The following is a 16,350-nucleotide window of genomic DNA, read 5'->3' on the forward strand; positions in this document are numbered from 1 at the left end:
GTAAATGACATATTAAGATAAATGTACTGTTGAATGCCTAGCATTTAGCGCAATGGGTCGATTGCGCTGAACTCTTTTTCGTCTTTAGTTTTGCCTTGCCGAGCAGCAGAATCTGCAGCCTTTCCCACGCTACAAGGAAACCGCTTGTGCTACATCCTTTATCGCACTGAAGGAATTAATACAAAATGAGTGTTAGAGAACATTTATCGCACTGTCTCTGACGTTCGTTTATATAGGTACTATCTTGTTGCCATTTAGGCAGTGTGATAAAATTACTGTCGTGTTCATATATAGCGAACATAAAAAATGGAAACAGAGGCAAAATAAGAAATCAACAAGGATAGCGAAAGTAAAAACAAGATACCTGAATTACCGAAAGGCAATATTAAGAAACTCATATTACTTATTGAAGACAGAAAAATGTGTTGATTTGGTGCGAGTATTTCCTTGGAATTAATATGAGGAAACCGGCTACTTTTGTCAAATAAGATATGTGTGCATTCTATTGCCTGTTTTCTGTTCACTTCAGTACGCTCTTTCAGCAGTTTTACTTGGTGGCTGTGGAATGCTGCGCCTCATCCAACGATGTTGGAAACGAAACAGTATGCAAGTTAATCTTACGAGAAGTAGCGAATAATTATGACACAATACAGGTGTTTAAAGTACCCCTGTCATGAAAATATCGTTTGACACATCAGGATGATTATCTCAATCCAATTAATTGTCCTTTCCCACGGATCGGTAACATAAGGTACATACTGTGTGTTTTTCGTGTCGCCCTGACAACTCTGTGAAACAATGTTCTCATCTAATACCTGTACGTGAGAGCGGCAACACAGCTGTAGATCTATCTTCTCGGAAACATTCAAGATCAGTGTTCCATTTGACTATCTGTATTTGTATATTCTGTAGTTTTTCTCCGTAATTTTAATATAGTGTCAAGATAGGTCTCGCGATATGTCTACGGATTTCCATTAATGAAGTTCCATCAAAAACTGATACCTCTTCGCCCTCTTTCCCCAAGTAAAGAGAAAATCACCAAACAAAGGGTAACAGAAATGTTGACGTCATTTGTTTTCCGTACTTGTGATCGCACTTGAGGCTGTTCTCTATATGCTAGAACGCATGTTGCAATGCTGACCTGTTTTCCTTCGTATAACGCGAGCAAGCGTGCTGGTGACATGTGTGAACGTTACGTGACCACGAGCGCCGTTGATGTTTCCGCATTGCGACGTAGTTATGTATAGGTCCCTCGCATGTTGCACAACACGTAAAGCAATTACTGCAACTGCAAGAGCGGCTGTAGCTTTAATGTATGTTCCTACAATGGGCTTTTATTAATCGGATGGCTATGGTTGTGCATCTTCCACCAGTCAGCAACTTTTTCAACGGGACTGTTTCCCAAAAACTGGAGTGCATGTTGCAGTCCGAAGCAAAACCACAAAACTAGTGCGAGGCTTAATTAAAATTAATAGTACTCAATTGAAGTATCTTCTTACAGTGCTAATGTATCTTCATCAAAATCTACAGTGACGTGGTTGTTTCCACACGCAGTTTTAGTTACCAGCATATAATTCCATGGTTATTTCATAATTATTAAGCTACATTCACTTAAATGGGAGCACTATTTGGTGAGAAATATTATTTTATTAGCTTACAATGTGCAGCACAGATAGGAACACAAAATGAAACGGAAAGAGTAAAGCCGACAATCTATGGAAATAAGGAATCAACTTAGATACTACTGAAAAAATGAAAACCGAACACTTTTTGAAGGTGTGTAACCTAGCAAGTCTGAAGGTGCACGCCTTCATGAGCCACTGAACATCTGTATACTGTGTAAGTGGATGAACACAATTTAATGTGAAGTTTGCAACACCTTACCTGATAAAATACTGTAATTTACAACTGATAAACTTCAAAGCCATTCCCTCGCACAAGGCTTCAATATACTCTTTTCGTGACATTTTGTAGATCTCATTCTGTACACTTGTAACCCTTAAAACTAAACTTCATCAGCCATCATAAAATATTAAAAACTTCATGTCCCACCACATTTCACATCCCCTCCGTTTCTAGACTTTCACATCTTCTACTGTCAAAGCTAACCCCGTGAATAGACATCTGCTCCTTAAATGTTGTTATCTACGATACTGTTTCCCATATGGGATCAGAGTTCCGTGTCCTTTGCCAAAATATCCCACAGTTGATAGTTAAAACTGAGATAGTGTTAAGCTCCTGTATTGCTTGACACTGAGTCGATTGTTGTCCTTACTGTCGTGGGCTTTAAGTCGGACGCTAGTTTGATACAGCTCTCAGTGCTAGTCTACCCTTCTTCAGGTCTCATCATCTCCACATGCATACTATGTCTTACATCCATTTCAACCTGCATACCACTGCCAAGCCCGTCCCTTCCACCCTGTCCCTTCCCAATCTTCTCTTCATTACCAAATTAATTATTCCTTGATATGTTTGGATATGTCCTGTCGACCGATCCCTTCTTTTAGTCAATTTGTTTCATGAAGATCTTTTCTCGTCAGTTCGATTCAGTATCTCTTAATTAGTAACTCAAGTTTCTAGTCACTTATTGTTGACGTTTCACATATACTTAAGGATCCATTTCCAACAAATAACTCAGAAAAGACTACCTAACACCTAAATTTATGTTTGAGGTTAACATATTTCTTACTTTCAGAAATGCTTTTCTAGATACTGCGAGGCTGCCTTTTACATGCTCTCTTTCCTCGGTCAGTCATTTTTGTTGTTGCCCAGAACGCAAAACTCATCCACTGCTCTTAGTATTACTTTCATTTACCGAGTTCTCTCACTGTCGCCTCTTTTACTTCACCGACATTTCATTACCCCTGCTTCACTTTTGTAGATGTTCCTCTTACAACCTCATCTCAAAACGCTATGCACTCCTTTCAACTTATAAGTCTTTTAGCGTCCCTTCCAGAATGACAATGTGTTAATCAAATCGTAAAATTTTTATTTTTGCTATTAATTACATACTTCTGAAGTCGCTAATGAATGTCATGTCTAATTAATGTAACTTAAAGAACAATTTATAACTTAAACAGATTAGCTGACAGATTTAAAATAAGCCATAACATTAAAGTTGCTACGTCATCAATTCTAGAAAGAAAAAGGAAAAACAAAATTAAATGGGTTTGTCTTTTGAGAAAGCTTTTGAAAATGTTAATTGTCATGCGCAAATAGTACAGAAAAGACCTAAGCCAAACATGTAGAGACGATCCCTAGAATGAATTTCTTTCTCTGTTATAATCAAATGCTATTATAATAATCACAATAATCAGGGCGTAAATTGCTGTGAAGTCGTGAATTTTAGGACTTATTTTCTACACGTGAAAGAAGAAAATACACGTATATACACGTGCATCTGGAACGCTTTATTTCTATCTCCTAACCTATAAATCAATGAAGGAAATTCACGGGAATAGAATATACCATGAAACCACTTTCAACTCATTCTTCCACGAAATACTCAAAATTCTAACTTGCTTAAGTAGAAATTCTAAATAAGAGATTCTATGGCATTTGGATAGGAAGAGGTGAAGCAATTTCCTGGCCTCTGCTCTATCCGGGCATAAACCCACTAATCTTTTTTCTGTTCTTTTTTATCTTTTTTTGGTGGTGGTGGGAGGGGGGAGATAGACTTTAAATCTCTTGTATATTGAAAACCGCTGAAAAAAGCAGACTATCATCATACACGCTTTACGGGAGGCTGCGAAATAATACACACTACTCCAAATATATATCAGCACATTCGGATTCAGTGGGACGAGGGGTTGATGCATGTAAGGAAGAGTTTGATATCGTTTGCTGGTGGTACTGTTCCCGTGAGTTTCCCGCGATTAAGGCACTACGAACAGGTGTAGAAAACAGAAATAAAGTGTTTCTAGACACATGTGAATATGACATTTTCTTACGTGATGAGTAAAGAATGTGTCCAGAAACATGAACCGTAACTTAATAGTAAAAGAGTTTTGTTGAAGCTGATCTGGAAACTTAGTAAGGACTGTCTCTGGTCTTACAAGCTTTGTTTGTTATAATAACCATTCTTTAACGTGATGACAGAAATGAAATGTAATCAATACACTCACCTCAGGCAAAATTCTATACTAAACCAAATTACGACTACGAACTCCATGTAGAAAAGGATGGCTCTGGCGTCTTCTTCGTACTCTTGTATCGTAGAGAAAACGCTCAAGGCGAGGCACGTGAAGACCATGCAGAAACTGAAACAAACAGGAAAAACGGAAACTGACACACCGGAATCGTGCACCAGACAGACGAAATTTCATAGCTCGTTATTGTTATTTTATGAGGAGATGAAAGAGTCCTGGAATGAAGCATCTATCACAGAAGTCACGTATGCGGATAAGATAGGAAAGTTAGTTTAAACTGTATAATTATACACTCCTGGAAATTGAAATAAGAACACCGTGAATTCATTGTCCCAGGAAGGGGAAACTTTATTGACACATTCCTGGGGTCAGATACATCACATGATCACACTGACAGAACCACAGGCACATAGACACAGGCAACAGAGCATGCACAATGTCGGCACTAGTACAGTGTATATCCACCTTTCGCAGCAGTGCAGGCTGCTATTCTCCCATGGAGACGATCGTAGAGATGCTGGATGTAGTCCTGGGGAACGGCTTGCCATGCCATTTCCACCTGGCGCCTCAGTTGGACCAGCGTTCGAGCTGGACGTGCAGACCGCGTGAGACAACGCTTCATCCAGTCCCAAACATGCTCAATGGGGGACAGATCCGAAGATCTTGCTGGCCAGGGTAGTTGACTTACACCTTTTAGAGCACGTTGGGTGGCACGGGATACATGCGGACGTGCATTGTCCTGTTGGAACAGCAAGTTCCCTTGCCGGTCTAGGAATGGTAGAACGATGGGTTCGATGACGGTTTGGATGTACCGTGCACTATTCAGTGTCCCCTCGACGATCACCAGTGGTGTACGGCCAGTGTAGGAGATCGCTCCCCACACCATGATGCCGGGTGTTGGCCCTGTGTGCCTCGGTCGTATGCAGTCCTGATTGTGGCGCTCACCTGCACGGCGCCAAACACGCATACGACCATCATTGGCACCAAGGCAGAAGCGACTCTCATCGCTGAAGACGACACGTCTCCATTCGTCCCTCCATTCACGCCTGTCGCGACACCACTGGAGGCGGGCTGCACGATGTTGGGGCGTGAGCGGAAGACGGTCTAACGGTGTGCGGGACCGTAGCCCAGCTTCATGGAGACGGTTGCGAATGGTCCTCGCCGATAACCCAGGAGCAACAGTGTCCCTAATTTGCTGGGAAGTGGCGGTGCGGTCCCCTACGGCACTGCGTAGGGTCCTACGGTCTTGGCGCGCATCTGTGCGTCGCTGCGGTCCGGTCCCAGGTCGACGGGCACGTGCACCTTCCGCCGACCACTGGCGGCAACATCGATGTACTGTGGAGACCTCACGCCCCACGTGTTGAGCAATTCGGCGGTACGTCCACCCGGCCTCCCGCATGCCCACTATACGCCCTCGCTCAAAGTCCGTCAACTGCACATACGGTTCACGTCCACGCTGTCGCGGCATGCTACCAGTGTTAAAGACTGCGATGGAGCTCCGTATGCCACGGCAAACTGGCTGACACTGACGGCGGCGGTGCACAAATGCTGCGCAGCTAGCGCCATTCGGCGGCCAACACCGCGGTTCCTGGTGTGTCCGCTGTGCCGTGCGTGTGATCATTGCTTGTACAGCCCTCTCGCAGTGTCCGGAGCAAGTATGGTGGGTCTGACACACCGGTGTCAATGTGTTCTTTTTTCCATTTCCAGGAGTGTATTTAGAGCTTCTTCATAGTATATCAAGAGGATACGAACAAGGGAATAAACGAGAAGATTGTATGTATATGTGTATACAAGGTGTTCCAAAAGGTTCACTGTAACTTCAGTGTGTTATAGCACCCGAACTGATTAAGATATTCACACCATGTTTAACTGATGTGACACACAAATTCAAAAAGTTCTGTTTGAATGTGTTCCAGGTTGCCGTGAGTGCTGGATAATGATAACAGTTCAAGAAACGTCTCAGTGTGTGGAGTGGTTTATTCAGACCAAGTCGGACACGCAGGTTCAAAGGAACTTCCAAACATGGTATAGGAAGCAACTACCATGGAGGGCGTCGATGCGCCGATGGTATAGAAACTATATGCAGACAGGAAAAATTGATGTGAGGCGTCATCCTGGACGGCCTGGAACAAGTGAAGCCGACATACAACGGATACTGTTGGTTTTTCAACACAGACACCTTTCCGGAGGGCATCGCAGGGGCTGCAGATCTTTGGGGCGACCGTGCACTGGATCCTTCGAAAATGTTTACAGATGCGTCCATACCGATTACAACTGCTACACGGATTGAAAGCAGATGACAAGCCACAGCGTGTACGTTTTGTTGTGGACATTCTTCACTGTTTAGGCGAGAACAGAAATTTTTTAAACAACCTAGCATTTTCCGACTAAACGACGTTACACGTGTGTGGTAAGGTAAACAAATATAATGCTCGTATCGGGTACAGGCTACTAGCATACTGTGAGGGATGAGTTTACGTTTTTTTGACGGCCCGAAAGTGACTGTGTGGTGGTGTTTGAGGGTTGATCCCGTAGTGGAACCATTTTTTCCCTCAGAAAAACACAGTTAACTCGAACAGTTACCTTGTTATGCCGGAGCTGTTTGCGTTATCACAGTTGGTTGACCACCAAGACACAATCGTTTTCGAACATGCACCGGTACTTCAGATGTTCTAGAGAAAATGTTTCCAAATCGATTGATTGGCTCGGGTGGTCCAGTTCGCTGGTCTCCTAGCTCGCCTGACGTTACACCGACAGATTTCTTTCAGTGGCGTAAGTCAAGGATAGGATCTACCTAACGCCTGCCAGCCAGACTGATTTAAAGAACCGAATCGTTACTTCCAATGCCACAGTTGACGCGAGTAATTTGCGCCAAGTGTGGATAGACCTTGAATACAGACAGCTCTTATGCGCGCCATCACGGGCACACATTTTGAAACTGACTGAAACAAACGTTGTGAGATAGTGAGCACATAAGCCAAACAAGGTGTTAATAGCTCAACTAGACTGGTTGCTATAATACATTAAAGTTGTACCGTACCTTTTGAGACACCGTATTTATATATGCAGTTCTCGCTTAACCCGAGACATATAACTATCTCAAAAACGATGCACAGTACGAAAAATAAGACATTCTAGGTGAAAAGTTGATATTAATAAAGGAGACATCCGTGTATGCTACAAATGGCCACCTCCCAACTACGCCTCATGCGTGGGCGTGGTCACTTTATATCTTAAAATCGTAACCCCCTTCTTTTAACGCATTTTCGGATTGTATGCCAAAACATACACACTGTTTACTCAAACCATTGTTTCCCAATCGAGTTAGATTGGGCTGTAATTCACAAATATCAAGTGTGCATGTTTTTCCAATTAAAAACCGATGCATTTGAGTCTATACTTCGTTTACGATCTAAATATAAACCTTTGTGTTCTATCAGTCGATATTTGCACACGAAATTTACCTTAGTGTTCCAAATTTGATTGTTTAGTACAATATGGTTAGCTGCTTCAGTGTATGATTAGAAGCTATGTTTAGCGTGAACCAGGACCAATGACGTGGAAGTAATAGTTTCCTGTTCCCATCGGAATTCTAGATTTAGATGAGTCCCCTTACCACTGGCCGTTGGGGTACTTAATATTGATGAGCCCCTTGCCTGTCACCACTGCATGCTTGATGGTTCAAATGGCTCTAAGCGTTATGGGACTTAACATCCGAGGTCATCAGTCCCCTAGACGTAGAACTACTTAAACTTAACTAACCTAAGGACATCACAAACATCCATGCCCGAGGTAGGATTCGAACCTGCGACCGTAGCAGCAGCGCGGTTCCGGACTGAAGTGCCTAGAGACTGATGACCATAGATGTTAAGTCCCATAGTGCTCAAAGCCATTTTGAAGTGCCTAGAACCGCTAGGTCACAGCGGCCGGCTTGAGTGTTAGATCTCGGTGATTATCCGTAGCAGGTGCGCCTGCCACTGCCACTTCATGGCCACTTTACCTTATTACAATAGTCTTGTTTTGTATTCCACCGGTAGCCGCATAGCTGCCAGCACGAGCGTCACGTCGGTTGGATGGAAATGCACACCGAAATAAGTTAATCTGATAGCAAGGTTCGAGGGGAGCCACTGAAAGCAAATATTCTGATGGGTTCGGGACTCACCACAGTCAACACCGTAAGGAACGAAGGTCTACGTTACCATGTAAGTAGCTTTTTTGGCAGAAATTCCAATGTCTCGCAATATTATTTGTACTTTATATTCAAGCTCAGCGCCTGCTGCTTCGTTGCGTAGACTGTATGATCTGGACATGTCTTTTGCGTTTTTGTGATGTGTTTTTATATCTAACCGAGTAGTTAAATTACAATTTTCATAGATTTAGCTTTAATATTTTATTATGTAACGAAATATTTCCATAAAAAATTTCATCCCCCATTTCACCCTCGCAGGGTTTGAATTCCAAAATACAGTGAAACACAATTTTTTAAATTCATAACAAAGAAGCCAAATACAAATTTTCATCGATTTAGCTTTGAAAATGCTTTCATAATGCAAGTTTACAAAATTTTTAATGCTCTATTTCACTCCCTTAGGAGGTAGAATTCCCAGAAACATTGAAACACATATTTTTATTTGCAACCGAGAAGCCAAGTGCCAATTTTCATCGATATAGCTGTAGAAATAAATTAGTAGTTCTCTAATAAAGAATTATGTTCGTAAAAACTTTCATCCACGATTTCAACCCCACAGTGGGTATATTGCCGAAAATGCTGAAACAGGATATCTATTTCTTTACTTAAAATTTCCGGGCTGATACGCCGTGGTCGATGTATAAAACTCTCCCCTGACGTTTCGTATCCAACTGCGGGAGACGAAACGTCAGCGGAGAGTTTTATACATCGACCACGGCATATCAGCCCGTGAAGTTTAAATGAAGACAATACCGGCCATGAAAGCCAACATTGTATGATCGATATTTCTATATTTCTGATCGAGAAACCAAATACTAATTTTCGTAGGTCTAGATTCAAAAATGCGACGTATATTAAAAAAAAAACCTTTCATTCCCTATTTCACCCCTCTTAGAGAGAATTTCGAAAAATCTCTTCTTAATCGACGCTTACATTGTACAACCTTCTGGGGCCTCGTTCAGGACTAGATGAGAAAGAGATATTCCGATCATATATAAAACAGTTTTTCGGAACATTTCGTAAATCACATACAGCTGCAGAGGAGGACACACAAACCATAAGGCACCATTGTTTGTTTTCGTGTATCAGAAAAAGAGATTCACTGCAACTAGTGCCGCCCATTTGCTATAAAAGATTTACTAGGGGTAGTCACAAAAATTTTGATATAAGGGGCGATCAAAACATTTTCGTTTGAAGGCCGTACAGATCACAATCGATATTCCAATCAGGCAAAATTGTGGTGAGCACCGAGACAATGATCCCATTGACGCACGAGGTTGAAGATTCCCGTCTTGTAAAACACCGCTTCCTGTTGCGTGACCTCGTCCAACAGGAATCGTAGACCCTTTAGGGCCTTATTTTAAGGGACCGAGGGGGGATGTATGGGTAGAGATCAGGACTATAGTGCGGGTGCTCGAGTTTCTCCTCCTTCAGTTGGCGTAACTTTTACGTTATGACCTTTGCGATTGGGGTTGTGCGTTATCATGATGCAAAAGCACCATTATCGCACCATTCCACAACGATAGTTTTCATCATATAGGCAGTCCCACACATGTTCTTCATTCTCCGACAGATATCTACCGGTATTTGTCCTTCGGCAAGAAAAGAATAAAAGCACATTGGTATTGTTTGGACGCATCTCGTAATTACATCGCCAAAGTTCACATTTCTGCATTTGCTGCAGGCACGTGAGAAAGAGACGAATGCCACACCTATTCATTGGTTACGTTTCAGTGTTTATATACCCGCATTGGAGTCGGGCTACGTTGCATAAACGCTGCTGCAACTCCCTCAAATGGAAACTTTTTCATCACCCCTAATAGTAGGTACGGTTGTGCAGGCCTAATACGCTGCTGAAGGGACTAAAATAAAATAGCGCAGCCCATCGATAAAGAGGAGTATCATGCGGTGATTTTTTCTGTCTTAAACGGGAAATACGTCGCAACAATCCAGGGTGAGTTGGTGGAAATGTATGGAAATAATGCACCGTCATACAAGATAGTAATTACATAGTGCAGACGATTCCACTGTAATCAAACAAAACTGAATGACGAACGATGAAAAGCCAGACTATCTCTCTGTGAAGAACCGAGAATCACAAGAGAAGTGGAGGTCATGATGCTCAAAGACTAGCATATAATAAACGAGGCAATAGTGGAAAAAGTGAAAACAAATCATGGGTCAGTTTAAAACATCTTTCACGACATATTGAATTTGACAGATCGCTGGCCACTGCGTTTCGCGACTGCCTACGACAATTCAAAACGTTCACTGAACTGAGGCATGCCAATCTAGATGACTTCTGGGGTATCCACATAGCCACCAGAAACGACAGGTGGATTGCTGCCCGCTCTTTTTTTTTGAGTTTATCACGGCTTGTGCTGACAGACTATGCTCATAAGGGGCAGTGCATGAAATAGAAATGAACGTTTGGCGTCATTGGCCGAGAGACCCCTTGTGGGGAGGTCCGGCCGCCTTGGTGCAGGTCTTATTACATTCGACGCCACATTGGGCTACTTGCGGGCCGGATGGGGCTGAAATGTTGATGAAGACAACACAACACCCAGTCCCTGAGCGGAGAAAATCCCCGACCCAGCCGGGAATCGAATCCGGGAGCGCAGAACGGCAATCCGTCACGCTGACCACTCAGCTATAGGGGCGGACAGGGCAGGCTATCATAGGTGCTTAGTACTAAAATCTCCTGACAGTGCTAATGGAGGTTATGTTCCATATTAACGCCCCATGTCGTTCTGCACAGGGTGCAGTCACACACGCTGGTTTTTGGGCTGTCAGGCCTTATCTCAGTCCCGTATTCAGCTGACATGGCACCCATGGTTCTTCCTTATTGCTCGGGCGAAGAAACCGTTACGTGCCAGGCACTTCCTGAATGACAAGAGATGATATTCGAGGTGGAACGGTTCTTGATCAGTCAAAATTCAATCATACACAGTCAATGTCTCCAACAAGTAATCCGTCGTTGGGACAAATGTGTCACACTGTAGGTTAAATGTTCAGAGAATTTCTAACACAATCATCAAGTCTCATGATTGCAGCTTTATTTATCGAGGTGTTAATTGAAACTGTGAGGTTCAGTCACACTGATATGACCACCGCCTATGATCGGCGGCAACGTGCAATAATCACTCAAAAACGGCAGATGACACCTTTAGCGCAGGAGGGTATATACAGCCTGTGGAGAGAGCGGATAGAACAGTGCATTCGTTATAATGTGTAATTTATCTGACGTCGAAAACGGCATGATCGTTGGCTTTCGCACCAAAACAGCCAAGCCTGTAAAATGTTCATATGCTGCCATGGTTAAAGTATACTGTGCACGACAAAATGGCGTTGTCTAAAACCGTCACCGAAGTAACAGTGGTGCACCACGAGTCGTAGATGCCAGTGGTGAAAGATGGATGTGGAGGCGTTTATGGGCGAATAGACGTACATCTGTTCAGCAGATGACCACCAATATGAACCAAGGGGCCATCGACAGTGCTTCCTCAACTACCGTTCAGCGGACATTGCTGCGTACGGGCCTCCACAGCAGGCGCCTGGTTCGTGCACCCATGGTGATTGCTGTTCACTGGCGACGGAGGTTGGAATTTGCACTCCAGTACAGAAACTTCACGTACACTGAGTAGTGGCGATAGGTGACTTTTGCACATGACAGATGACCGTTGCCGTGGGCCGCGTGATACTTATAAAAGGAAACACTCTTCCACAATCGTCGAAAAGGTCCACGGCGAGGAGCGAGCGTTGTGGTGTGGGGGATGTTTTAGTGGCATTCCCTGAGTGATCTCGTCATTCTGGAAGGCACAATGGACCAACCCAAGTATGATATTTATCTTTGTGGACCACGACCATGATTACTGCAGTTTGTTTTTCCATGGCACGACGGCATCTACTAACAGGACAATGCAATTTGTAAAACTGATCGCAGTATACATGCGTGGTTCGAAGACTAGGATTAGTTTACCCTACTCACCTGGCCACCAGACTGTCCGAATGTAAACCTAATCGTGAATCTGTTGGACCACCTCTATTGGGCTACTTGCGCCATGGATCCCTGTCCGGGAAACAAAGCACAGCTGGCCATGGCCCTAGAGGTGGTATGGTTCCCCTGTTGATACGTTCCAGAATCTTGTTGAATATTTTCGTGCGCCTCTCACAGCAGTCCGCGCTGTGGAAGGTGGTTGTTCAGGCTTTTGAAACGTGCTCACATTAATGTGACTGGACAGTGTATAGACTACCATCCGTACATAAATTACAGTGAATCTATATCCTCAACTCAATGTTGGTTTCTAGCGGTTCTAGGCGCTCAGTCCGGAACCGCGCGACTGCTACGGTCGCAGCTTCGAATCCTGCCTCGGGCATGGATGTGTGTGATGTCCTTAGGGTAGTTAGGTTTAAGTAGTTCTAAGTTCTAGGGGACTGATGACCACAGATGCTAAGTCCCATAGTGCTCAGAGCCCTTTGAACCCAAGGTTGGTTTAAGCACCTCAACCTTTTACTAGGCACAGTTCGTTGGAGGTGGCACGCTCCTGCTTAAGAATTTTAAAGTGAGTTATCCAGATATTTACAGGGTGCCCTACAACTTAACATCGACACCCAACCAACAAATCACTGCCAGAACTGAAAGAAAATGTAAGTGATATTTTCCACTTATTTGAGCCGCTATGATTGTTTCACATCTCTCTACACGCTGTTGCCTAATACATCGCATCTCAGCTTGAATGGTGATTCGACTGACTGAACACGATGTACGTCGGTTGAGTCGGTTTTCTCTACATAGTGTAAACCAGATGTGTCTTGATCCGTCTAAGTAACACGTAGAGAAACGTAGATTCACCAGCCTGTTCCACCTCTACCGTAAATGTTAATTTCGGATTGATACCGTTAATAATGATTGAAAAGTGTTTAAGACAGTAAAACGTTATCTACTCTATTATATTAAACTTATCTGGACACCTGTTAGTGGACACTGGCGCAGAATGTCCATCCTTCGCCTTATGACGGCTTCAGCTCTACTGGGGACACTCAACGAATTCGCTGAATGCAGAAGGAGGAACTGCAGCCCATATTTCCTCAAGAGCAGAAACCAGAGACGACAGTGATGTTGGACCCAGGGATCTGGAGCGAACTCGACGCTGTAAGTCATCCCAAAAATGGTCCATTGCGTTCAGATCCGAACTCTGGGCAGGCCAGTTCATTTCAGGAATGCTATAGTCCACAAACCATTGCCTCACAGATCCTGCTTTCCATCTGGTAACACCACCTCCTCCGCATACTACGTATGGTGGCAGGTAATATTCTTCACGCATTGCCCAAACCCAAATCTTTCCATCGGACTGCCACTCTGTAATTCGTGGTTCATCACTCCAAACTGTTTGTTTACTGTTATCCACTGTCCAGTGGCGTCGCTCTTTAAAATGGTTCAAATGGCTCTGAGCACTATGGGATTTAACATCTGTGGTCATCAGTCCCCTAGACTTAGACTACTTAAACCCAACTAACCTTAGGACATCACACACATCCATGCCCGAGGCAGGATTCGAACCTGCGACCGTAGCAGCAGCGCGGTTCCAGACTGAAGCGCCTAGAACCGTTCGGCCACAGCGGCCGTCTGGCGTCGCTCTTTACACGAAACCAAGTTTCGCTTAAAAGTGACTACAGAAATGAGTGTGGCTTTTGGGAAGCTGCTCTGCCATGGCACCCCGTTCCCTTTAACTCCCTACGCACGGTCATTATGCTAGCTGGACTTCTGGTAACGCTTTCATTCTCATGAGTGATTCCTTCCGCTAATTTCATACAATTTTTACAACAATCATCCGCAGTGCTCGAATGTCCCTGTCAGTCAGTCCGTGAGGTTTGCCTGGTGTTGGTTTAACTACGGTTGGTTCTTCGCCTTTCCACTTCAAAATCACATAACTGACTGTCGACCTGAGCGAGTTATAAAAGTGTTGAAAGGTCCTTGATGTGCCGGCCGCGGTGGCCGAGCTGTTCTAGGCGCTTCAGTCCGGAACCGCGCGACTGCTACGGTAGCAGGTTCGAATCCTGCCTCGGGCATGGATGTGTGTGATGTCCTTGCGTTAGTTAGGTTTAATTAGTTCTAAGTCGTAGGGGACTGATCACCTCAGCGGTTGCGTCCCATAGTGCTCAGAGCCATTTGAACCATTTTTTTGTCCTTGATGTATTTATTACTTAGGTAGTACCGTATGACTTGCCCATCTTCGAAGTCAGTGAGATTTCCTCACCGACACACCCTACTTTTACTCCCCTTTACTGATAACACAGTTCTTTTTCGCCTATTTTTATACTCTCTCGTGAGGCCTAGTAGTTAACTGCGCATTCTACAAGGGTCTCGGGTGACTTCTGATCAGATAGTGTACAAGCCGGCAGTGAGGAGTGGCACAGTGGTAAGAGACTGAACTCGTCTTAGAAAGGACGCGGTTTTAATTCTTCTTCGGCTATCCAGATTCAGGTTTTCCATGGTTTCCCTACAACGACACGTACTATTTCCTTCGTTATTGTTCCACGATCGAAGTGTTCCGCATCCAGCGACTTTGTTGTCAACAGTATTTACAACCCATCCTTCCCTCTTTCGTTTGTGACAGTCATCTGAAGTGGTGTAGGCAAAGATCTGACAACGCGGCATGATAAAAATGTGGGTTTCATTTCTCTTGGATAGACAAAGTGTACCGATGGTAGAAGGCAGGAGCTTACTATAGAAGATATAACTTCATCTCGAATTGTAAGAACTGTACAAAAAGAACGGTTTACAAACCATAAATAAGTGGTTAAAAGATCTTAACAATAGCACTAAGATGTTTACACGTGTTTCAGTAATAGATGTCTATGTAGTATCGTAGGCGACAGAAATGTAAAGCATCACGAATTTACAGTATACTGTTCTCTTCATATAAACTTGAATATGTTACGTTGTCTTATTCTAATAAACCAGTAAACCAACTACAGCCATGGTTGACGTTACGACAGCTATGTGAAGTACTAAGTTTGTACTTAAAACAGTGAATACTGTTGAAGTTTAATGTCCTTCGAAACGTATGGAACTGTCTTACGAATACCGCACAGGACCGAGAGTAGTTTAGGTGGAGCGACAATTGAGCATTTTCGAGCGCTGCGGTTGCAATGGCGCCGACATCGGACGATTCTATCGATGACCGATGTTGACAAAAGACGGACGATCCTTCGAAACCTAAATGGCAGCAGGTGCGTTGTCTCAGTTTAGTCGACCTTATCGGCCGACATAACAACCGTTCGGTGGTGGCCAGTGGAATTGAAATCAGTTGCCGCGCGGTCTATGTGCGCCTTGTCACGGTCAGTGTGCCCCCCCCCCCCCCCCCCCCCCCCACCGTCGGAGGTTCGAGTCCTCCCTTGGGCATAGGTGTGTGTGTGTGTGTGTGTGTGTGTGTGTGTGTGTGTGTGTGTGTGTTGTCCGTAGCATAAGTTAGTTTAAGTTAGATTAAGTAGTGTGTAGGCTTAGGGACCAATGACCTCAGCAAATTGGACCCACAAGACCTTGTAATGGTTCTTTATTTACGTGACCATTACGGCACTCCAACCCCAGTTCTCGATACCAGTAATATCGTACTACTTTTCTGCGAAGTAACAGACACATTTTTGTGACAATATTCACATTTGGTTTTATTAATGCATAGGTACTCCGATGTATCGATATATTACAGTGATATGGTTCTTGTGTGTATTCATCTCTGTGTGAGACTGTCATAATCTTTGACTTAATTGTAACAGTTTTGGCGCTAATGCGCACAGAGCAGTCTTTGTTTCACTTTGCAGAAGTTAAGTTGTTATTTCGCTTTGTAAAAGAACAGTCAAGTCTTGTGTTTGGTTAAAGTGGAAATTAAATATATGAAGATTGATACAAAACTGTTTTCTTGATGATGTGACAACGAAGAAGAAGTAAATGTGAATTTACAAGAAGTTTAATAAAAATGTGGATCTTGAACACCAAGTCAAAAATTATTTCTA

General features: G+C 43.7%; 1 protein-coding gene across 1 annotated transcript in view; it reads right to left on the reverse strand.

The window, feature by feature from the left end:
* Positions 1 to 16,350, reverse strand: part of LOC124606737 (potassium voltage-gated channel subfamily KQT member 4) — a 1,016,202-nt gene that overhangs the window by 549,407 nt on the left and 450,445 nt on the right. Inside the window, exon 2 of the mRNA XM_047138769.1 lies at positions 4,125 to 4,259. Within this exon, the coding sequence (XP_046994725.1) occupies positions 4,125 to 4,259 (135 nt within the window). The remainder of the gene's footprint in view (positions 1 to 4,124; positions 4,260 to 16,350) is intronic.

The sequence above is a fragment of the Schistocerca americana genome, chromosome 3 (assembly GCF_021461395.2).
Source record: "Schistocerca americana isolate TAMUIC-IGC-003095 chromosome 3, iqSchAmer2.1, whole genome shotgun sequence".
Classification (NCBI taxonomy): Eukaryota; Metazoa; Arthropoda; class Insecta; order Orthoptera; family Acrididae; genus Schistocerca; species Schistocerca americana.